General features: G+C 50.7%; 2 protein-coding genes across 27 annotated transcripts; both read right to left on the bottom strand.

Annotated features, from left to right (window-relative positions):
* Nucleotides 1–599: 599 nt before the first annotated feature.
* EBP (EBP cholestenol delta-isomerase) lies at nt 600–7,517 on the bottom strand. 3 transcript variants are annotated; one of them, XM_016943093.3, is made up of 5 exons: nt 7,395–7,517; nt 5,244–5,562; nt 2,291–2,327; nt 2,031–2,161; nt 600–1,082 (listed from the first exon to the last, which is right to left on the bottom strand). In XM_016943093.3, exons 2-5 carry the CDS (start codon nt 5,542–5,544, stop codon nt 859–861), a joined length of 693 nt encoding a protein of 230 aa, XP_016798582.1. In that variant the 5' UTR covers nt 5,545–5,562; nt 7,395–7,517; the 3' UTR covers nt 600–858. The 3 variants fall into 3 exon arrangements, with proteins under 3 accessions (XP_016798582.1, XP_016798581.1, XP_063660535.1); XM_016943092.4 differs by having other exon boundaries at nt 5,244–5,622; nt 7,395–7,506; XM_063804465.1 differs by having other exon boundaries at nt 5,244–5,857; nt 6,554–7,467.
* Nucleotides 7,518–8,493: 976 nt separating this feature from the next.
* On the bottom strand, nt 8,494–20,819 carry PORCN (porcupine O-acyltransferase). 24 transcript variants are annotated; one of them, XM_063804460.1, is made up of 16 exons: nt 20,239–20,395; nt 19,635–19,918; nt 19,386–19,558; nt 17,859–18,051; nt 17,411–17,454; nt 16,839–17,020; nt 16,627–16,757; nt 16,494–16,511; nt 15,205–15,219; nt 14,981–15,106; nt 14,721–14,821; nt 13,550–13,626; nt 13,390–13,453; nt 13,197–13,282; nt 12,050–12,160; nt 8,494–8,939 (listed from the first exon to the last, which is right to left on the bottom strand). In XM_063804460.1, exons 2-16 carry the CDS (start codon nt 19,847–19,849, stop codon nt 8,838–8,840), a joined length of 1,638 nt encoding a protein of 545 aa, XP_063660530.1. In that variant the 5' UTR covers nt 19,850–19,918; nt 20,239–20,395; the 3' UTR covers nt 8,494–8,837. The 24 variants fall into 24 exon arrangements, with proteins under 24 accessions (XP_063660530.1, XP_054532790.1, XP_063660531.1 ...); XM_054676815.2 differs by having other exon boundaries at nt 17,859–17,980; nt 19,765–19,918; nt 20,239–20,361; XM_063804461.1 differs by lacking the exon at nt 15,205–15,219 and having other exon boundaries at nt 17,859–17,980; nt 19,386–19,449; nt 20,239–20,514.
* Nucleotides 20,820–22,518: the final 1,699 nt, after the last annotated feature.

Raw genomic sequence — 22,518 nt, 5'->3', positions numbered from 1 at the left:
AAATATAGCCATGTGTGGTAGTGCACACCTGTAGTCCCAGCTACTTAGGAGGCTGAGGCAGGAGGATCGCTGGAGCCGGGGAGGTAGAGGCTGCAGTGAACCATGATCATACCACTGCACTCCAGCCTGACACAGAGTGAGGCCCTGTCTCAAAAAAAAAAAAAAAAAAAAAAAAAAAAGGAAATTTGGACACACAGAGAGACACCAGGGACAGGGACGCTAGTTCATAGAGACCATGTGAGGACACTGACAAGGTGGCCACCTGCAAGCTACAGACAGGGGCCTCAGGAGAAGTCAAACCTGCTGACACCTTGATCTTGGACTCCAGAACTGTGAGAAAATGAACTTCGGTGGTTTAAGCCTAGTCTGTGGCATTCTGTTATGGCAGCTCGAGTTAAGACCAGGGGACTGTGGGGCCAGTGATAGGGTCTGTGTAGTGAGTTATGGGGTCTGGCGGGGGGTCAGTGATAGGGGTTTGTGAGGTCAGAGGTGGGAGGTCTTTAGATGCTGATGGGGGTCTGGAATAAGTGAATGATGGTGGGATCTGTGGGGTCAGTCATAGCGCATCTCTGGGGTTAGTAATTAAGGATCTCTCAGTGTTAGAGTCAAGATCTTTTATTTCCTGATTTTAAAAATCGTCACCATCACAGACCTCCTGGCTTCTCTTGTATCTGTGTTCTAATGGCTCCCAGCAGTGCCTTCACACAGCCCCTTTATTCCCCTTCTTGTGCCTGCCCATGAGCCTGAGTGTGACAGATCAATTAGCTTTGTCCCTCCAAACTGTGGGAGCAGGACTAGACTCTTCTGGCAGGCAGAGAGCTCCTCCTCGGCCAGTGTTCGAGCCTGGTCCACCACTCCTCAGTTCTTCTTGCTCTTGGCTTTTGTGGCCTTGGCATCCAGCGTGCTCTGGGCATGAGTGAGGTGCTTCACAGCATCAAGCACAAGGACTCCAGGCAGCACCAGCCACAGGGCATTCATGAAGACAAAGTAAAACCAGAAGTAGAGAGGGTGGCCCAGCTCTCCGTGCCGGAATCCGTCGCGGTGCTCTGTCAGGAAGTAGAGCACATCCCCATAGATCTGGCCTGTGGGTGGCAGGAGGGGAAGGAGAAGCCCCAGTGAGGAAGGGGACACTTTCCCCAATTCTCTATTCCAAAGCACTTTCCAAGTCATCATTCACGGTCTCAGAGCTAAGTATTCTGAAATCACAGAGCTGAAAATCTGAGAAATCAGAAAAGTGAGATTCCAGACACCAGAGAGCTGAGAATTTCAGAACTCAGGAGAGCTCACACCTTCAGATTTAAGGAAGTTCAAAATCCTCAAATCCAAGACAGCTTAGGATTCTGGGACTAAAGATAACTCATATCGCTAGAACTAAAGAAAGCTAACAATTTAATAACACAAGATGACTGAGGCCGGGCACAGTGGCTCACACCTGTAATCCCAGTACTTCGGGAGGCCAAGCCAGGAGGATTGTTTGAGCTCAGGAGCTTGAGACCAGCCTGGGCAACATGGCGAAACCCCATCTCTACTAAAAATACAAAAGTTAGCCAGGCACGGTGGCACATGCCTGTAGTCCCAGCTACTCAGGAGACTGAGGCAGGAAGATCACTTGAGCCTGGGAGGTGGAGGTTGCAGTGAGCCGAGATCACACCATAGCACTCTGGCCTGGGTGACAGAGCCAGACCCTGTTTTAAAAAAAATATGACAGAATCTTACATGAAGGGATCTCAGAGCCCTGATCCTGGAGGTTCCAGGGGCTTCTTGCCACCCTGGGCCACCTCATGTAACCTTCACAGGAGACTTTGTGATGGAGAAGGAGGAGGAGGAAGAAAAATGAACCCTCCCCACTTGAGAGTGCAGGCTCAGAGAAGGGCACAACCTTTCCAGAGCCTCAGGGGGTTTGTCATTCAGTCTGACTTACCCCTGGAAGGGCACCGTTGAGAGATCCCACCCACAGGGATACATCTGTGTCTGTGGATCCCCCATCAACCCCTCTAGTGCCCAGTGCCCCTCTAGTGCCCTTTCCTTACCCACAGAGACCACAAGCTGTAGAATGAAGCGGAGGGGATGCTGGCGGAGAAAGGCGATCACCACCCACAGGCTGAGTGGTCCCCACAGGCAAGCTGTGATGGTTTCCATGCACACTGTGAAGTTGTCACCCCTGCAGGAGAAAGCATGAGGGGACACTGGTATCGGTGTGCTCTTCCTACAGGTTAGCCCATTAGTGCTCCTCAACTCACCACCCCCCGAAAACCAATGCCAGTCTCCATTGACAGAGGCAAACACTTACAGGATGTATCGGCTGTCTCCCTTGGCATACTCTTTCCCTGAAGAAAAGAAGAGAGAGATATGAAGAATAAAGGCAGTGAAAGGAACACACACTTGTGAGAGCTGGGGGTCCCTGCAAGAAGACAGACTTCATAACCTTCCTATGCGTCTGCTTCCTCATCCGTGAAATGGGGTAACTGTTTGGATTCTAGTGGTTTATTTCTCTAAAACAAGGTAATATGTGTAAAGCCTGACACAAAACAGTGTGGCTGTGATTGGTACTCAAGAAGTGTGTGTGGTATAAAAGGAAGCAGGTGTAGATGATGGAGTGAGTGAAGTAGCCAATGAGAGAGAGAGAATGTAGGTGAACAGATGAGTGAATACAAGAGTGAGCAGAGAATCAGAAAGAAAAAGACCGCCGGGCACGATGGCTCATGCCTGTAATCCCAACACTTTGGGAGGCTGAGGTGGGATGATGGCTTGCATAAAGGAGTTCAAGACCAGTCTGAACAATATAGTGAGACCCCCAACTCTATAAAACATACAAAAATTAGCTGGACGTGGTGGCACGTGCCTACAGTCCCAGGCTGCAGTGGGAGGATGTCTTGAGCCCAGGAGGTTGAGGCTGCAGTGAGCTATGATAGCACCACAGTGCTCAGCCTGGACAACAGGGTAAGACCCTGTCTCAAAAAAAAAAAAAAAAAAAAAAGAAAGAAAGAAAAAGATCATCCAATATAAAATAGGCAGAAGACTTGAATAGGTTCTTCACAAAGAGGATTTCTAAATGGCCAATAAGTATATGAAAGATGTTCAAACTTCCATTAGTCACTAAGGAAAAGCAAATTAAAACCATAATGAGATATCACTCACATCTACTGGAATGACTAAAATTTAAGAAACATCTGACCAGCCGGGCACAATGGCTCATGCCTGTAATGTTTTTTTTTTTTTTGAGACGGAGCCTTGCTCTTATCGCTCAGGCTGGAGTGTGCAGTGGCGCAATCTCAGCTCACCTCACCACAACCTCCGCCTCCCGGGTCCCAGAGATTCTCCTGCCTCAGCCTCCTGAGTAGCTGGGATTACAGGCGCCTGCCACCACGCCCAGCTAATTTTTAGACTTTTAGTAGAGACGGGGTTTCACTATGTTGGCCAGACTGGTCTCAAACTCCTGACCTCAGGTGATCTGCCCGCCTTCGCCTCACAAAGTGCTGGGATTACAGGCATGAGCCACTCTGCCCGGCCTTGTTTATAATGGCAGAAGATTGAGGGAAAATGCCCATCAATACTACACAAGTCAAGTAACTGTACAATGTCCATGCTTCGAAAGCTCTTTATGAAATCATGAGGAGTGACCTCATTAAAAAAAAGCAGCTGGGTGCGGTGGCTCATGCTTGTAATCCTAGCACTTTGGGAGGCTGAGGTGGGCAGATCACTTGAAGCCAGGAGTTGGAGAACAGCCTGGGCAACAAAGCAAGACGCCATCTCTTAAAAAAAAAGTTGTTAAAAAAAAAAATAACTTGGTGGGGTGGCACATGCCTATAATCCCAGCTACTAGGGAGGCTGAGGCAGGAGGATTGCTTGATTGCCCAGGAGTTCAAGGTTGCAGTGAGCTATAATCATGCCACTGCACTCTAGCCTGGGTGACAGAGCGAGACCCCGTCTCAAAAAAGAAAATGGCTTCTTTGGTTTTCTTGTAAGGAAAGAAAGAAAAAGAGAAAAGATTAGAAGTATATATAGCATATTACCATTTGTGTAAAAAGGAAAAAGTGCAAATAATGATAATAATAGTGAACAGTTACATGGCAACCACTGTTTGCCAAACACTGTTCTAAGTATCTTACATATAGTTGGTTATTACTATTATCCTCCTTTTACAATTGAGCAAATTGAGACTTACGTGTGTAAATAAACTGAAAAGAAACATAAACAACTATCAACAGTGCCTAACAGCGTTTGAGGAAACTTAGTGGATAGAAAGCAGATTTTCACGGCAAATCTCTTTAAATGGTTTTTTGACCCACGTGAATATACATGCAACAAAAAAGTTAAATAAGGCTGGGCACGGTGGTGCGCACCTGTCATCCCAGAATTTTGGGAGGCTGAGGTGGAAGGATTGCTTGAGCCCAGGAGTTAAAGAACAGCCTGAGCAACATAGCAAGACCTTGTCTCTACAAAAAAGTGAAAATATTAGCAAGGCATAAAGGTGTGCACCTATAGTATAGTCCCAGCTACTGGGGAGGCTGAGGCAAGACGATCGCTTGAACCCAGGAGTTGGAGGTTGCAGTGAGCAATCATCATGCCACTGCACTCCAGCCTGGGCAACAGAGCAAGACCTTGTCTCAAAAATAAGTTATCTACCAGTTTTGGAGAAGGGCAAAAACCAAAAAGAATAATAATAACAATACATAATAATTTTTTTTTTGAGACGAAGTCTCACTCTGTTGCCCAGGCTGGAGTGCAATGGCATGGTCTTGGCTCACTGCAACCTCCGCCTCCCAGGTTCAAGCAATTCTCCTGCCTCAGCCTCCCAAGTAGCTGGGATTACAGGCGTGTGCCACCACACCCGGCTAATTTTTGTATTTTTAGTAGAGATGGGGTTTCATCATCTTGGCCTGGCTGGTCTTGAACTCCCGACCTCGTGATCTGCCTGCCTCGGCCTCCCAAAGTGCTGGGATTACAGGCGTGAGCCACCACGCCTGGCTAATTTTTGTATTTTTAGTAGAGATGGGGTTTTGCCATGTTGACCAGGCTGGTCTCAAATTCCTGACCTCAAGTGATGCACCTGCCTCGGCCTCCCAAAGTGCTGGGATTACAAGCGTGAGCCACTGCGCCCGGCCTATAATAAATTTTTTAAAAGATTAAATAAAAATTTAAAATAAATCAATGGAAGAAGAATAGGTGGATAGGTAAACATGCAAGCCAATCCCTGCCCAGCAAATCCCATCCCACAGCATATGAAAGAAATCAGGACTCACAGAGTTGAGATAAGAAGGCTTGGTCTCCAAGCAGGTCTTCGTAGTAGAGAACGAACCAGCCCTCGATCACCAGGTGAATGAACCCACACACTGCAAACCAGCACAGGGACAGTCGCCGCCAAATCCCCAATGGGACAACCGCAGCACGACCTGACAACAGCCATGTGGTCACGACTAAGACCCCTGTGACAGAGAAGAGGCCAGCCAGTATATGCCAGGTGGGGCGGTCATTAGGTACAAAGTTGTCCAGTCTTAGGTGCTGAGGCCAGTATGGGTGCAAGGGGCCCGCGTTGGTAGTCATGTCTTTGTGGGTTGATGGCTGCGTGTGTATAGGCAGGAAGTTAAAAAAAAAAAAAAAAAAAAAAAGGAACAGAAAAACCTGGACAAATAGAAAGTACAGAATGAGATAATAAAATCAAATTCAAATAGTTTATTATCATGAGAAATGTAAATGGACCGAATTTACCAGTTAACAGACAGGACTGTAACACTTCTAATTACATTCCGTTTTTTTTTTTTTTTCAGACGGAGTCTTGCTCTGTCACCCAGGCTGGAGTGGAGTGGTGCGACCTCGGCTCACTGCAACCTCTGCCTTCCGGGTTCAAACGATTCTCCTGCCTCAGCCTCCCGAGTAGCTGGGACTACAGGCGCCCGCCACCACGCCCGGCTAATTTTTTGTATTTTTAGTAGAGACGGGGTTTCACCGTGTTAGCCAGGATGGTCTTGATCTCCTGACCTCACGATCCGCCCGCCTCAGCCTCCCAAAGTGCTGGGATTACAGGCGTGAGCCACTGCGCCCGGCCTACATTCTGTTTTAAGACCATGACTAAAGGCCAGGCACCGTGGCAGGTAATTCCAGTGCTTTGGGAGGCTGATGCAGGAGCAGCACCTGAGGCCAGGAATTCAAGTCCGGCCTGGGCAACACAGCGAAACTCTGTCTCTAAAAAAATAAGAAAATCAGTCGGGTGTGGTGACAAAGGCCTGTAGTCCCAGCTAGTAGGTAGGCTGAGGCAGGAGGATCGCTTTGAGCCCAGGACTTCAAGGCTGAAGTGAGCAGTGACCACATCACTGCCCTCCAGTCTGAGACTCTGCCTCTAAAAAAGAAGGCCGGGCGCGGTGGCTCACGCCTGTAATCCCAGCACTTTGGGAGGCCAAGACGAGTGGACCACTTGAGCTCAGGAGTTCAAGACCAGCCCGGCCAACATGGCAAAACCCCGTCTCTACTAAAAATACAAAAATTAGCCAGGTGTGGTGGCGTGCGCCTGTAGTTACAGCTACTCAGGAGGCTGAGGCAGGAGAATCGCTTGAACCTGGGAGGCAGAGGCTGCAGTGAGCCGGGGTCATGCCACTGTACTCCAGCCTGGGCAACAGAGCGAGACTCTGTCTCAAAATAAAATAAAAAAGAAAAGAAAAAGAACATGACTGAAACACAAGGCCACAGAAAGACTGAAAGCTTGTTCCAGCCCTTTAGAAACCATATTATGATGTGGTAGAAACAGTCCCGGTCTCAGCCCTCGGGGGTCAAAGTCTGATCCCAGCCCTCCCTGGTCACAGTCTGGCGAGGGAGATACAGGACCAGGCCTGGTGTCTTCCTTCAAGGGTCACAAACTGCTCACGACCACCAAACCCAGTCCTGTGCTCCGGGGTCACGGTTTGGTAAGAGACACAGGAACCAGGCGTGGTCCGGTTGCACAGGTCAGCGTCTTAAACCGTTCAACAAAAAGCTATTCCCTCCCCTACGTAGTCCTGAAAACTGCAACTGGGGGACAGAGGAAAGAAAACGAATCAGAACTGCAACCCTCGGTGCCAGCGTTTGGAAAGCCAGAGCCTCCCCGCGAGAGCGTGCAACGCCGTCAACCTGCAGGGAAGAGACGGATATTGAAAGGCCGGTGTCTGGCGTGCAGCGCTAGAACGGAACACAAAGCCGGTCAATCCGAACCAGAACCCTCCAGTCCCGCTGCCCAATGAGAAGGCGGATCTTCTGTCCTCTGGACAACCGTGCGGTAGCTGGGGGTCTCGCGCAGGCGCAAAAGGGCGGTGGCGGGGGGGGGGGGCGGGTGGCAAAGGGTCTCGCGCTGGCACGCCGAGGGCTGGCCGCGTAGCCGGGGAGAGCTGGGGGAGGGAGCAGGGGGCCGGGTGGAGGGCACTCACCAAGGCGCGCGACGGCAGCGGCCTCCCACGCTGGCTCCGGGCTCTCTCTAGGCTGGGTCTCGCGCTCTGTCACATCCCTAGTTCGGGCTCATCCCCCAGTGGGTTCTCTTGCCTTACGGAGCGAGCCAATGGTGAAGCGAAGAAGGCGGCCCGTGCCGCTCCCAACCAATAGGCACTCTCTTTGTACCTCTGGCCCCGCCCCCGCGCGTGGCGCCATTTTCACCTGAGTCAGGTTTGGGGTGGAGACTGGGACGGGCCAAGCTTAGTGGGCGTTTTGGATCCGTAGCCAATCTGCATCGAGTCCTGGCTTCAATTTCCCCATTCCCTTATCAGTCGATCAAAACGGGGACTCATTAAGGTCTGTACCCGCTTCTTCCGCTGGTGAAATTAGCGTTGCGTTGCATCCTTTCACCTCCGCCCTTTTCTAGGTAGAGTAACCCTTAGTATAATGCAACGAAACTGTTACAAGCAGATCACACGCTATACACTGCAACCACCCCCTCCCCAGCTCTTCAGTGCTCAGAACTCCTCAGTCCTAATAGCAGCGGTCATTCTCTCTTCTCCCGACCTCAAGTCAGAAGAACTAGTTAGAACCCAGGCCTCTCAGTCCTACTGACCAATTGGCATGAAGACCCTCAATCTCCATATGCCAGTTCTAAAAAGCCAATCAAACGCCTAACCACCAGTGGGCCCCCAGATGGAGCAATCAATCAGAATCCAGACCCATCCCAGACCTCCCATCCAATTAGAACCCACAACCCTCAGTCCTAAGGATAAATAGGCACCAACCCTTCATCTCTCTTGCTTTCTCTCCTCTGTGTCCCACTCAGAGCAACCAATCAGAATGGGGATCCTTCAGTTTTCCAGCCAATCAGGCCTCCCCCACATCCAACTATGCAATCTGTCCCTGCCCTGATCAAACCAAGCAGGACCAGGATCCTGCCATCTTCAGGCTCATCATCTAATCAATCATAAACTAACCATGAACCAATCACAGTCTGCTCTCTCTTCATGGTTTCCAGCTTCCAAACCTTTATCCATGCTGTGCTCCCTTCCTCACTCATTCCTATTCCCCTCTGAGCAGTGAAGAAGAAGCCTATTGAATATTTCCTACTTTTATTTGACAATAACAAATTGTATATAAAAAGGAAGAAGGAAGGCGGGGAGGCCCTGGATCTCCCCCTCTCTGTTTCCCCAAGCATCCCCCTCTAGGCCCCAGCAGGCACCACCCCCTTCCTGCCTTGTGGTGGGGTGGGGATTGACAGGCATGAAAATGGTGTGATTGTGTGTGTGTGTGTGTGTGTGTGTGTGTGTGTGTGTGTTGAGGTGTTGGGGGTCAAGGATGGAGGGGGTCAAGGAGTAGAGAGAGGGCCTTCCCTCATCCCCCATCAGTGGCACCCTGAGAGGGGTCTTAAGAGGGTTATGAGGGTCCACAGATGTGCGTCAGCCTATGAGACGGTAGAAGATCCAGCATCCAAAAGTGACCCAGTGACTGGCCCAGCTGAGCTCTGACCACTTGTGGACGGTGTATGCCATGCCGTAGCCCTGTGGGAGAGAAAGAGGTGATGGTCCCACTTAGCAAGGACAAAGAAGTTCTTAGGAAAACCCATCCTTTGCCCAAGGACATTTCTGTGACTGCTCTAGGCGAGGCCCCGCAGAAGGGCCTAGGTACATATGAAAGGTGACCAGATATAGTTTTTGTCTTCTTCTTTAAAAATCATTTTAAAAACAAAGTGATCCCATTCTCTGACCTGTTATCTCCCTAATATATAAAGAGCTCCTAAAAATTAATTTTTTGGAAAGAAAAATTGCCAGAGAAGGTGAATAGGTCATTCCAGTAAAGGAAAAACAAATGGCTCTTAAACATATGAAAAGATGCTCAGCCTCATTAATAATCTTCCTCATTTTATTTATTTTCTTTTTGAGACAGGCTCTCATTCTGTCACCCAGGCTCGAGTGCAGTGGCACGATCTGAGCTCACTGCAACCTCTACCTCCCAGGTTCAAGAGATTCTCCTGCCTCAGCCTCCTGAGTAGCTGGGATTACAGATGCTGCACCACCATGCCCAGCTAATTTTTGTACTTTTAGTAGAGATGGGGTTTCACCATGTTGGTCAGGCTGGTCTCGAACTCCTGACCTCAAGTGATCTGCCTGCCTGGGCGTCCCAAAGTGCTGGGATTACAGGCATGAGCCACCCCGCCCGGCCATCTTCCTCTTTACTGAAGTGGCAAACATATCCAGGAAGTCTGAGAGGCACTCTGTACTGGTGGGGCAGCAGGCACGTTCAGGCATTGCTGGTGGGAGAGCACAAAAGTACTACTCCATTGAGACTATCAACAGATCCTACAGATCTGTCCACACCTGTGTGGATCCACTTGGGTACAGAGTTCCTGCTGCAGCATCACTTGCAATAGGAAAGGACTAGAAATTACCTGATGTCCACAAATAAGAGAAAAAATAAACTGTGTCACTTCCTCATAGTGGAAAAAATGAATGAGGACACTATATCCTGATGTGGAAGATTTTCAAAAATTGCAGAACAGTATCATTCATGTGTTATCTTTAGGGTAAAAACTGGCAAGGGGGTAGAATTAAAATATATTTTTATATTTGATATGCTTAAATTTTGGAAAGATATTTTAATAAAAGGATAAAAGTGGGCTCAGTGCGGTGGCTCACGCCTGCAATCTCAGCACTTTGGGAGGCTGAGGTGAGTGGATTACCTGAGGTCAGGAGTTTGAGACCAGCCTGGCTAACATGGTGAAACCCCGTCTCACCATGTAACCTGTAAGAGGGTAGGGGGCAGAGGGTAGGAGCAAATCTTTTCTCTGAATATCTTGAATACTGTTTGGTTTTTGAAGCACATGATAGGCATTCACTATTTAAAAATATTTTAATGAAAACAAAACAAAAACTTTATTTAAAAAGAAGCAAAAAGCCAGGTGTGGTGGCATGCATCTCTAGTCCCAGCTACTTGGGAGGCTGAGGTGGGTGGACTGCTCGAGCCTGGGAGTTTGAGGCTGCAGTGAGCTATGATTGTGCCACTGCACTTCAGCCTGGGTAACAGAGTGAGACCGTGTCTCAAAAAAAAAAAAAAAAAAAAGCAAATCCCAGATTTTGCACACTTAACCTGAATTAAAAACTTTTTAATATCAAAAAACACAAAGTTTTGTTTTTGACTGAAACCTAACTAAAAGAGAAGCAAAAACCTGGATTCTGCAAGAGCCATATGAATAAATGTTATTTTTAAATTGTTCTTAATTTAAAAAGGAGTAAAATCTGGTATTTGCATACTCAACATGAACAAAAATAGTGCATACATTTTAACGCAAAATTTTAAAGTGCAGAATCCAGGGTTTGTACACTCAACCTAAGTAAAATAAAATATATATTTTTTTGGCCGGGCGTGGTGGCTCACGCCTGTAATCCCAACACTTTGGGAGGCTGAGGCGGGTGGATCACCTGAGGCCAGGAGTTCAAGACCAGCCTGGCCAACATGACGAAATCCCATCTCTACTAAAAGTACAAAAATTAGCCCAGCATGGTGGTGCATGCCTGTAATCCCAGCTACTCAGGAGGCTGAGGCAGGAGAATTGCTTGAAACCAGGAGGCGGAGGTTGCAGTGAGCTGAGATCGCACCATTGCACTCCAGCCTGGGCAACAAGACCAAGACTCCGTCTAAAAAAAAAAAAAATATATATATATATATATATATATATATATATAAATTAAATAAAACAGGGTGCTCATGCCTGTTATCCTAGCACTTTAGGAGGTTGAGGCAAGGGGATTGCTTGAGCCTAGGAGTTCAAGACCAGCCTGGGCAACATAGGGAGACCCTGTCTCTACAAAAAAAATTAAAAAAACATTAGCCGGGCTTAGTGTCATGCAGCTGTAGTCCCAGCTACTCAGGAGGTTGAGGCAGAAGGATGGCTTGAGCCCAGGAATGTGAGGCTGCAGTGGGCCGTGATCACACCACTGCACTTTAGCCTGGGTGACAGACCTTGTCTCAAAAAAAAAAAAAAAAATTAAGAAGTCTTGCAAATTCTACCTAAACAATAATGAAGTGAAATAATTAACACAAGTAAAACCTGGATTTTCCACTCCATCTCTATAAAATGATTTTTTTTTTTTTTTGAGAGAGTCTCGCTCTGTTGCCCAGGCTGGAGTGCAGTGGCATGGGCTCACTGTGACCTCCACCTCCTGGGTTCAAGTGATTCTCCTGCCTTAGCCTCCCGAGTAGCTGGAATTACAGGCGCATGCTATCACGCCTGGCTAATTTTTTATATTTTTGGTAGAGACGGGGTTTCGCCAGGTTGGCCAGGCTGGTCTTGAACTCCTGACCTCAAGTGATCTGCCCACCTTGGCCTCCCAAAGTGCTGGGATTGTAGGCGTGAGCCAGCATGCCCAGCCTAAAAGTTATTTTATAAGTAAAATAAATAAACATATTTTGCACACTTCACCCAAATAAAAGACCTAACAGTGTGACTCAAGCAGAGGGACTATGGGAAAGGACCGAGGAGCACTGGCTGCCCAGGCGAAGCAGCACAGTCTGAGGAGCTCAGGCCTCAGCTTCCCAGCCTTTGTCCTCATGGTTTCCCCCCGCCAGATAGCGCCACCCTTGGTTAACCACACAGCCCAGGGCCCCACCTCACCTGCTCCTCTGTGGTGTCGTCCACATCGACATCAAACAGGGAGCCCAGGTAGGCCAGGTGGAAGATGGCCAGAGCTCCAAAGAGCAAGTTTAAGGCTCGCACCCCCAGGCCCTGTGGGGGACAGATGGATATACTTGGCAACTGGACCTACTCACTGTGTCCCACCTCCTCCTGCACGGGGGAGCCCAGGGGACACACAGGGCACAGTGGGTTCCAGGACTGAGGATGCCCAGGGTACCCCCTGAGATAGGGAAGAGATGGTTCAGGGAGCCTCCTATGCAGAGGCATCCAAGATGAGGGTACTGTTCACAGTGAGGGCATCCTGGGTTGGAGGAGGTGCGAGTCTCCAGGCAGAGGAGGAAGAGTGGCAGGGCTTTGAGTCAGGGCTTTATAGTAATGAACGGGAGTCGGGTGGGAGACAAATATGAAGTTGTCTGTACTTCTTATTGCAAACAGAATGAAAAACACACAACAAAACCAAATCCCCACCATGATCTAGAGGGCCCATGCCTCCCACCCATCTCCCCTCCTCACCCTACCTCTGCTCAAGCCACCCTGGCTGCCTTGCTATTCCTCAAAGATTCCAGGCCCTCTCCTACCTCAGGGCCTTTCCACTGGGTGTCTCTCTGCCTGGGACGTTTCCCTCTCTCACCTCCTTCAGTTAAAGGCCTCAAACATCACCTCACCAGGGAGGCTTCTCTGACTTCCCTATTTCAAACGGAAATCACCCCCATACTTCCCGTCCCCTTTGCCCTACACATTTTCTCCTTAGCACTACTTGCAATCTGACACACTATTATTAGACTTTACTGACTCATTTTTTATCTACTGTCTGCCCGGTTAAAATGTTTGTCCCATAGGGCTGGGACTTCAGTCTGTTTCATTCACCGTGTCTCCAGCACCTACAGCACCAACAGGCACTCAACGGATGTTCACTGGGGGAAACGAATGCCAGGTGTGTATACAGCAGATGCTTGATAAATGCCTGTTAGGGAAACGGATGCCAGCGAATAGAGGAGAGGTTATGGGGATGGCTCAGGCACCAAAAGAAGAAGGTGGGCACCCTGAGACACATACAAGATAGAGATAGAAGGAACATTTTTGACAGGGAGTGTTGGGCACAAGGTTGCCCAGGCTGAACCCTCACCAAGCGATGCTGGTGCGAACAGTCTGGCGGGCACCGCTTTGACAAGACACAGGCACTGAGGATCCGAGCCAGGCGCTTCCGGAGGACTGGGGTGGTGGGGAGAGGTAAGGGGGTCAGGTTAGCCTCAGGGGAGGCTGTCTCCAGCCCCCCCACCAACCTTCTATCCAACGGCTGGGCTGGGCCCTGCACTCACCATGCTCCACGTAAGTGATAAAAGCCAGGGACAGCAGGACCGCAGCCAGGTGGAAACTGAAGCCCTGGGGGAGTGCAGATGACAATGAAATGAGTGAGGAAGAGGCCCTGCCACCCGCCCCCACCCAGCTTCCACCCTGATCCTGCTCCACCCTGCTCACATGTAGGAGGGCGCTGGCTGCATAGGTGACCAGCACAGCCGAGAAGGTCCCCAGGCGGAGAGCATTCTTGAAAACATCTGGAGGGGAAGAGATGTGGGATAAAATTCTCCTGAGAGTCCCCCAGCCCCTCCTGGAGGGCCATCAGCAGGATGAGAATACCCACAACCTGTTGGAGCCCCCAGGATAAAGTCCTTAGATGGCCTCAAACTTCACATGCCCAAAGCCCAGCTCCCGATCTTCCCAGCCTGCTCCTCCCAGTCTCATCGAGTTCAGTCAATGTCAACTCCACGTTTCCAGTTCCTCAGGGCAAAAACCTGGGAATTACCCTTGATTTGCCCTCCCCAAACTCCCACATCCAAATTCAGCAAATTGTGTGAGTTCCACCTTCAGAATATGCCAGAATCTGAGCTCTCCTCTCCACATCCACTGCCACCACCACCATCACTGGCCTGGATGATGGCAGTGGCCTCCTCACTGCTGCATCCTCGATCCCTCTCCTCAGTCTGTCCTCACAGCAGCCAGAGGGATCCTGCTGCAACCCGAGTCAGCCCAGGGCCCTCCTCTGCTCAGAGCCCTGCCGTGGCTCTCATCTCTCTCAGAGAAAAAGCCAAAGTCCTCTCCATGGCCCATGAGGCCCTCCGGGCCTTCCCTGACCTCACCGCCTGCCACTGGACCCTGGCTCACTCTGCTCCTGCCCTGCTGGCCTTCTTGCTGTTCCCCACACACCAGGCAAGTTCCCGCCTCAGGACCTTTGCACCTGCTGTCCCCGCATCTGTTACACTCCTCCCCCATATATCTGCACTCCCTGCTCCCTCACCTGCTTTGCATCTTTGCTCCAATGTCACCTCCTCAGGGAGACTTGCCCTGGCTAATTTTTTTACAATTGCAATACCCTCCCCTCCCCACTCCTATCTCCTGCCAGCACTCCTGGATCACCTTTACCTGCTTTAAAAAAAAAAAATTTTTTTTTAACCATAGCACTTATCAACACCTGAGCTATTATGTATTTTTTTTCTCGTATTTATCATCTGCCCCCCCAGGAGAACTGCAGCTCGACAAGGGTAGGGATTTTGGGTGCCTAGCACACAGAAGGTGCTCAGTAAATGTTGTATGAATGTATGAAAGGGCCTGGATTACCAAACACAGCTGGAGTGGTGACTTGGTGACTCACAGTTATTTAGCCAATAAGACATGGGCAGGTTCCAGCTTGTGACAACTTCCACCATTGACCGAGGCAGCTCCACATTCAGTGGCTTGGACACCGTCAGGTCCCTGTGGGCAGAAGAGATATGCAAATCCATTTGGGATCTCAACTCATCTGACTGCCACACTTCTGTCTTGGCCGTTCCCTCCCCTGGGAGCACCCGCCCTCCTCCCTGCAGCTCCTCTAGGCAGCACCCTGTGGGAGAGGGGGTCCCCAAGCCCCCCCACCATTCCAGGTGATCCTTCTCCTCGGTAAAGCCAGCCCCCGCCAACGTGGCCGTGGCCTCGGAAAGAAAGCCCACAAAATAGTTGCTGAAGTGGAAGGAGACAGCACTCTCGTAGGCTCGCAGCCACCTGGGGAGAAAGGGGCAGGGGTGAGAGGCATCACGTTCAGGTCCCAACATGATACCCCACCACATGTCAGCATCCTGGGCCCCGCTCTGTAGACTCACCTTACCATGGTGCCCCTAGGGCCCCCAGGGGTCAGGAAGGCAGCAGAGAAGAAAGAAGAGAGTCAGAGAGGCCCTGGAGGCTGGTCTGAATTGTTCAGACAAGACAGACGAAATGTAGCCGCAAAAAAGGTGAACTATGATAGTCACACACAGACATCCACCCTCAGGCAGTTAGTCTTATGTGGCTCAAATGGATGCATGAGCTGTCCTATAATATGGCATGGCCCTGCAGGCTCATGTGGCCAGACGGCCAAAGCTAGCCACCATCAGAGGCCCGACTTCACAGACCTGCACCCTCTAACAGCCAGACACAAATCTTATCAGACTCCCAGCCTTGCAATGCTCTAACCTGACTCAGCGACTACAGGACAGCCAAAAATCCCTGAGCTGGGCGCAGAGACCATCAAACACCCTGCTGTGCACACACACACCCCCCCTACTAGTTGTAATCAGACATGGTCAAAAACAGGCAGCATCCTGCGTTGGAAAAAGCATAGGTTCTGAAGTTAGGCCTGGGATTCATGCCTGGCTGCTTAGCTGGGTGACACTGGTCAAGTCACTTGACCTTTTGGAGACTCATTCGGCATTAGACCTAATCAGCAGCCAGGGAGTAGGGGAGGGGCCATACAACCAAAGAGCCAGATCAAACCCTATAGTCAAACTAGAGGCAGTCAGTCCTGCAGACAGGCACAGACCAGAGTCGGGTACAACCCCTCAGCTAGACAACACCAAGCCATCAGGGAAGGCAGACACACAGGCAGAGGTAGTCCATGAACTCCACAGACAGGCATATGACATGCCACAGTCAGACCCATTCCTGGCCAAAGCTACAAAAAGTCAGAATCTTGAACACAGATTTATCTTATCCAATGACAGCCACATACCCTATCACTGATGATGGCACAGCCAGACAGCCACTCACAGGCTTACATTCGGGGGTCAGTGGCCAATAGACAAACATACATCATACATATCCCTAGACAGAGTCACTGACAGGTTAAAGTCACCCAACCAACACATACTTGTCACTCTCCATGACAGTTAATATGACTTGCTTCTAACAGCGAGACAGCTGAACAGATGGACAGCCAGAGACAGTATGTGTTGGAGTGTCAGTCAAACAGAGTCACAGAGCCAAGCTTCGTCAGCCAGCCAGCCAACCACAGTCTCTGTCTAGTCATGGAGTTGACGGTCAGACACACTTGGACACACAGAACCCATTGGTCATGGGCTCTGCCCCCACTCATGTCAGCCCCACTCCACGTGCCCTCACACCTGCCCTCATTTACCTGGCTTTGCGTTTCTTGCTGTAGTAACAGAAGACAGAAAGAAGCATTAAGAGACAGGCTCAGAACTGGGGAAACCGCGGGTCCCTACCCAACCCCCTCATTGCTGGGCAGGGGCCTCGAAGGCTGTGCTCACTTGCGAAGGAGGCGGTCACCGTCGAGGGGGATGAAGTACGGGAAGAGGTAGGGGCCCACGCAAGTGGACAGCACAAGGCACAGCAGGGCCAGTGCCAGGCTCCGGGCCACCTTCTGCAGCCATCGGCAGCTCTGTAGGGATCAAGCACTCCATGAGTGCTGCCCCAGGGTGGCTCCCACAGTCCCTGCCCACCCATCCACTCAGGACCTCACCAGTGGGCGGCCTTGGACAGCTTGTAGGTAGCTGTGGAAGGATATCCAGGGCCCGAAGACGATGGTGCCCACGAAGTAGAGGTAGCCCATGAACTCCACTGGCGAGGGCACCGTACCCACCTCGCCCCGGTCCAGGTCGAAGCCCAGAGACACTGCCTTCATGGCCACAATCATCTGTGCCCCTATGTGTGGTGCCCATGGTCAAGTGGATGGGCAGAGAGCAGATCAGCATGGCAAGGAGGAGGTGCACCAGGTGAGATGTGGTAGGAAAAGCGGGCACAAGGATGGATAGGTGGGCATGGGACAGATAGGCAGGTGGGCAAGGAAGCCCAGGACAGATAGATGCCCTTACTCCAGAGAGTCAGGCACATACATGACACGAGACAGACAGACTTCGGGAAAATGCACGGTGGAAAGAGACACGGACCCGAGAGTAATGTGAGGTCTGCACGTCCAGTGGGGTGGGCAGGTGAGGGAGAAAAGCAGGGGAGGAAAGGCACAGGGTGGGGGCAGTTAGGAGACGAGGAGTGGGGCAGGGGGGTTGGGCAGGTGAGAGGGGCAGGGCTACCTACCTCGCATCTTGTGCCATGTCACGGTGTCTACCATGTGCATCTCACTGAGGAAAAAGGTGCTGGTCTTGGTCCCATGACACTCATGGCCTCTGAGACCACGGGGGACAGGGGAAGGGGGTCCAAGGTGCCCAGAGGGTTCTGCCTCCTCCTGTCCTACAACAGTCTCATGGCGGAAAAATTCTCCCAGGCTCCCTCCTCCAGGGGGAGCCCATGCCCAACCTGTCCCTTACAGTCCTGTGAAAGGACAAATCTCCCAGATTCCCTTCTCCAGGGACACTCCACGTCCTACCTGTTCTGTGTCTCCTCATAGGCAAATGATTCTCCCAGACTCCCTTCTTTCTCCGGGGAATCTCACCACCCTCCCTGTCTTGGACAACTTCATCTGGGGCCTGGGGACCCACCCATGCGCTTCAGCCAACAGTGTGCGGATAAGGATGCATACTCATACCCCATGAGTAAGTAGATGAGGATGGTGACGGATAGGAAGACGCCTCGATGGGAGGAATGTCGGCAGAGGAACAGCACGAGGTAGCACAGGAGGCTGAGCAGCACGACCCAAACCATGTGCAGCTGGAAGAAGTGGTAGAGGCTGAAGAACCCGCCTGCCACGGTGCTTGCATGCTTCAGGTAGGATGGCAACCCTTTGGGTGAAAGGGAGAAAGAAAGGGAGAGAGAGAACGAGAAAGAGAGAGAAAGAGAGGGAGTGGGAGGAAGGGAGGGAGGGAGAGAGGGAGAACAAGAAAGAGAAGGTTGGTGGGCTAGTAGGAAGGGGAGGATGACCTGGGTAGAGGGCGTAGCCAGGGCAAAGGCCTTCAGGCTGGAATGTAGTGGGATTGGAGGGGCCCAAAGCAGGTGTTGGGGAGCTGGAGAGGGTGGCAGGGCCTGGGTTTAAAGAAAAGAAACATCTATAAAGGGCATTTGGGGGACCTTGGAAGAAATTCAAATATCAATTTATATAGGATAACATTATTGTATCCAGATTCAATGTCTTGTGGGGTGATGGTGGAGGATGTGGTTGTGGGAGATGATGTCCTTGTTCTCAGGGGCCACACACTGAAGGATGTGGGGTACAGTGTCATGATGTCAGCAGGTTATTCAGGCAATTCAGGAAGATGATAGATAGATAGATAGATGGATAGATAGATAGATAGATGGATAGATATACAGATAGATAGATAGATAGACAGATAGAGCCAGCTAACATGGCAAGATGTTGACAGTTAGAGAATCTGGTGATGCATACGTGGGTGCTCACTGTACTATTTTTTCAACATTTCAGTAGCTTTGAAAAATTTCAAAATAATAAACCTGGGAAAAAATAGAACATCCATTTAAAATTAAAAAAGAAAGAAAGAAAAAAGAAAGTGTAGAACCTTCGGATCTCAGATTTCCAGAAATCTCCGCCTCCTATAGGAATCTTGGGGACTTGGAATCTTTCATTAAGATACAGGCCTGCTATGACTGTGGAAACATTTCAGAATCCTAGAATCCAGAAATCGCATCATGCCCTGATTATAGAAATCCACAACGCCAACATTTTAGAAGTCTAGAATGTGAGAATTTCAAATTGTCAGAATCTCCAAACGCTGTAATCATGGTACTTTGGGATTCCATAACCCTGTGACATCAGCATGCCAATGTCTTATAACCTTGGGATGTAGACATTTCAGAATCCCAAGATCCAAGAATCTCAGCTTTCTGGAATCCCAGAACTCAGGAATACTGAAGGGCATGGCTTGGCATGGCAGGATGTGGCTCGGTGTGGCATGGCATGGGGTGGCTGGCATAGTAGGATGTGGTATGGTGGAATGGGGTTTGGCCTGGTGGGATGTGGTGGGGCTGAACATGTTGGGGTCCAGCTTGGACATGCTAGGGCCTGGCAGGATGTGACAGGGTAAGGTGTGGCTCGATATGGATGAATGTGGGAGGTCTGATATGGCCTGGCATGGTGGCACACGGTATGGCAGGCACTTACCGAGCCTCCAGAGGAGGCGGCAGGCGAGGCAGATGGCAAGGAGCAGCCAGATCTGGTCAAGGCCCTGCTGGGCAGTAGGCAGGAGACAGCCTTGTAGTAGCTGCTGGAAAAATTCCTGGCGGCTAAAGGTGGCCATTGCAGACCCCCACGGATGGATGGCCAGATGGATAGATCTGTCAAAGCAGGGACACAGAGGGAGCGGGTGTCCGTGGGGCAGACCTCGCTTAAAGGATGCACTCTGGCACTCACATTTCAGTTTGGGGCTGCCCAGCCCATGTAGAGGCACGGTACTGGAGGACTGGGGGAAGGCGTGAGAAGTCAGGTACATCAGACTGAGCCACCAACTGTGTGCATGTGGGTGTTCGGCATGCACACGCACAGCCTGTGACCTGGAGTGAATGAAGGACCTCTGTCTCTCCAGTGCTGTGAACAGTCCAGTCCGATGGTGATGGGATGGCATACATTTCAGGCCCATATATCAAATGGGGCGGGCGACGGGAAGGGGAATCCCTGGTTTCCAAGGTAGAGTCGCTCTGAGTGGAGGGCAGAGAGGGGGATTCTGTGACACTTGGGGGCCGTGTGCATCTCTCCTTGTATGGATGCGGCGGCGCGGGGAGGGGGGGTGTCCTGTATCCTCCGCGCCCCTCATCTCATCCCCACCCGGCGAGAGGCCGCCAACAAAGTCCTGCCCAGGTCCGGGGGCTGCAAGGAGGTGGTGGTAGGAGACATAGCCTGAGGGAGAGTCGGAAAGGTGATGGGGAGGGGGTCCTAGCACTCGCGCTACAGATCCGCCTGGGGAGGCCGGCCCAGGGATGGGAGCTGGGGAGCCGCGTGCGCACTACTGGCGACCTACCTGGCAGGAAAGAAGCCGTGGTCCTGGGGACCGAGGACGCGCTGCCGCCGCCGCTGCCTCCTCCGGGCAGCCTCCCCCGCAGGCCGCAAGGCCAGGACCAGCAGCGGCTCCCAGAGCGGCGCGGCGAGCGGGCCCTTTAAATCCCGGGGCGGCCCGGCCGCCGGCTCGGCCAATGGGAGAGCAGGAGGGGGGCGGGGACGGGGACGCGGAGGAGGGGAGCAGGAGGATTGAGGGGAGACCGGCGCGGGGGGACGTCGGCGCGCAGGACGTTCACGCCCGCACCTTTCCGGCCTGTGGCGGTTTCAGCCCCAGACCGTTTGCGTCCGGAGGATTTCTGGCCATCCAAGAACAAACTTCCGAATCTCCAAATTTCCAAGCCTTGGAAGTGAGAAGGGAAAGATGGGGGAGGGAGGAGGGAAGCCGCTGCACCCCCAAATAGTCACCCGCGCACGTCCTCTAAATACCGTGGTGTCCCCGTTTCACAGATGGGAAAACAAACCGAGATCTCTCCTTCCCCAACCTTTGAGAGAACCGAAGTAACTCCCAACCCTCCCACCTCCTGGGACCGGCCAGGAACATTTATAAGTAATGACTGTGTCACCTAGGAACACAAATTAGGCGCCTGTGCTTCCCCTGGGGACGAGCTGTGAGCACTTGGCGTGTCGTCGTTGAGAAGTGATTTGCATGCTTAATTCCCCAGCAGACTCTTTGCTTCGAAGGTGACCCCAGCGACTAGTAAATGTTCTCTGTGAACTAGAGGGAGGCTAGTACCGAGCACTTAAAAGGGGGGCATTTATAAAGCTCTTAAGGGCCAGGCTCGGTGGCTCACGCCTATAACCCCAGCACTTCGGGAGGCCAAGGGTAGGAGGATCGCTTGAGGTCAGGAGTTCGAGACCAGCCTGGCCAACATGGCGAAACCCCGTCTCTACTAAAAATACAAAAATTAGCCAGGCGTGGTGGCGCACGCTTGTAATCCCAGCTACTCGGGAGGCTAAAGCAGGAGAATCAGGAGGCAGAGGTTATAGTGAGCCAAGATCGCGTCATTGTGGGCTACAAGAGCGAAACTCCGTCTCAAAATAAATAAATAAAGACTGGGCGTGGTGGCTCACACCTGTAACCCAGCACTTTGGGAGGCCGAGGCGGATGGATCACCTGAGGTCGTGAGTTTGAGACCAGGCTGGCCAATATGGCGAAACCCTGTCTCTACTAAAAATACAAAAAAATTAGCTGGGCGCCTGTAATTCCAGCTACTCCGGAGGCTGAGGCAGGAGAATCACTTGAGCCCAGGAGACGGAGGTTGCAGTGAGCCGAGATCACGCCATTGCACTCCAGCCTGGGTGACAAGAGCAAAACTCCTTCTCCAAAATAAATAAATAAATAAACAAGAGCGAAACTCCTTCTCTAAATAAATAAATAAATAAAATAAAAAAGAAAGCGCTTACACTGGCCCCATCCGCACCTCTATCTGCACCAACACTAAAGATTTATGTAGCACCCGCCTTCTACCTACCCTACTGCTGCAGTTTCTAGGCATTCCCCTTTGTACCTAGGCTGATGAAGGGCCTATTTTTCCAAAAGAGCACTTACTGGGCACTTACTGCACTACATGCTTAGCTGTGACGTGGAAGGGAGAAGGAAGCCCAGGTCAAACTGGACTCCACCCTGACCTGGGCAGCCAACTGAAACAGATTTTAATCAGATTAACAATGGCCTGTATGGAGCTGGGCAAGTCATGTTCACTCACCCGTCTCCATTGTCCTTTTCTGTTAAACAAAAGAGTGGGCTTGGCAGGTTTTTGCTGGGAAACACCAATGGTAATTGAAGAGAAATGTATATTTTCTCTCTATTTTAACATGAAGTTAAATGGAGTTCTAGCTCATAAATTAGTATTCATGTATTACAAACAAAAAACATTTAATACGGTAAGAATATGTATATATAAGGAATAATAGCTTAGACCAGATGCACAAATATCAATTCTTTTCCTTAACAGCAGAATACAGGACATACATTTTATGAATTAAATTTCATTTTAATTTTTTTCTCAGTTGTCAAACCCACTCAAGTTGAGTCAACAATGACCCACAGCACCTACCAGAAATACTTCCCTCAATTGCAAGACTTGGCATTTAAAACTGGAAGATTCTTACCACATGTGCTCCTGGGCTTTGCGGACTTGATTGTTTCCATCTAGGCTTTTGACCTGTGTCACAAAGAAGTAGGATCTAGGTTTTAGGATATATAACGAACATCTACAAATCCGAAGAGGACAAACAATAC

This window comes from Pan troglodytes, chromosome X, assembly GCF_028858775.2.
Source record: "Pan troglodytes isolate AG18354 chromosome X, NHGRI_mPanTro3-v2.0_pri, whole genome shotgun sequence".
Classification (NCBI taxonomy): Eukaryota; Metazoa; Chordata; class Mammalia; order Primates; family Hominidae; genus Pan; species Pan troglodytes.
This window is presented reverse-complemented; position numbering and strand designations above follow the sequence as displayed.

Bases quoted from the DNA above. Each gene is read 5' to 3' on its own strand.
- EBP (XM_016943093.3), bottom strand. From the start codon at position 5,544: ATGACTACCAACGCGGGCCCCTTGCACCCATACTGGCCTCAGCACCTA. The intron at 2,328-5,243 runs GTGAGTCCTGAT...TCTTTTCTTCAG, and splicing joins AGCCTTCTTATCTCAACTCT to GGAAAGAGTATGCCAAGGGA. The intron at 2,162-2,290 runs GTAAGTGTTTGC...TTTCTCCTGCAG, and splicing joins GGAGACAGCCGATACATCCT to GGGTGACAACTTCACAGTGT.
- PORCN (XM_016943082.4), bottom strand. From the start codon at position 19,860: ATGGGCCTGAAATGTATGCCATCCCATCACCATCGGACTGGACTGTTC. The intron at 14,822-14,980 runs GTGGGGGGGCTT...TTCTGCCCACAG, and splicing joins GAGAAGGATCACCTGGAATG to GGACCTGACGGTGTCCAAGC. The intron at 8,940-12,049 runs GTGAGGTGGGGC...TCTCTCCCACAG, and splicing joins ACGACACCACAGAGGAGCAG to GGCTACGGCATGGCATACAC.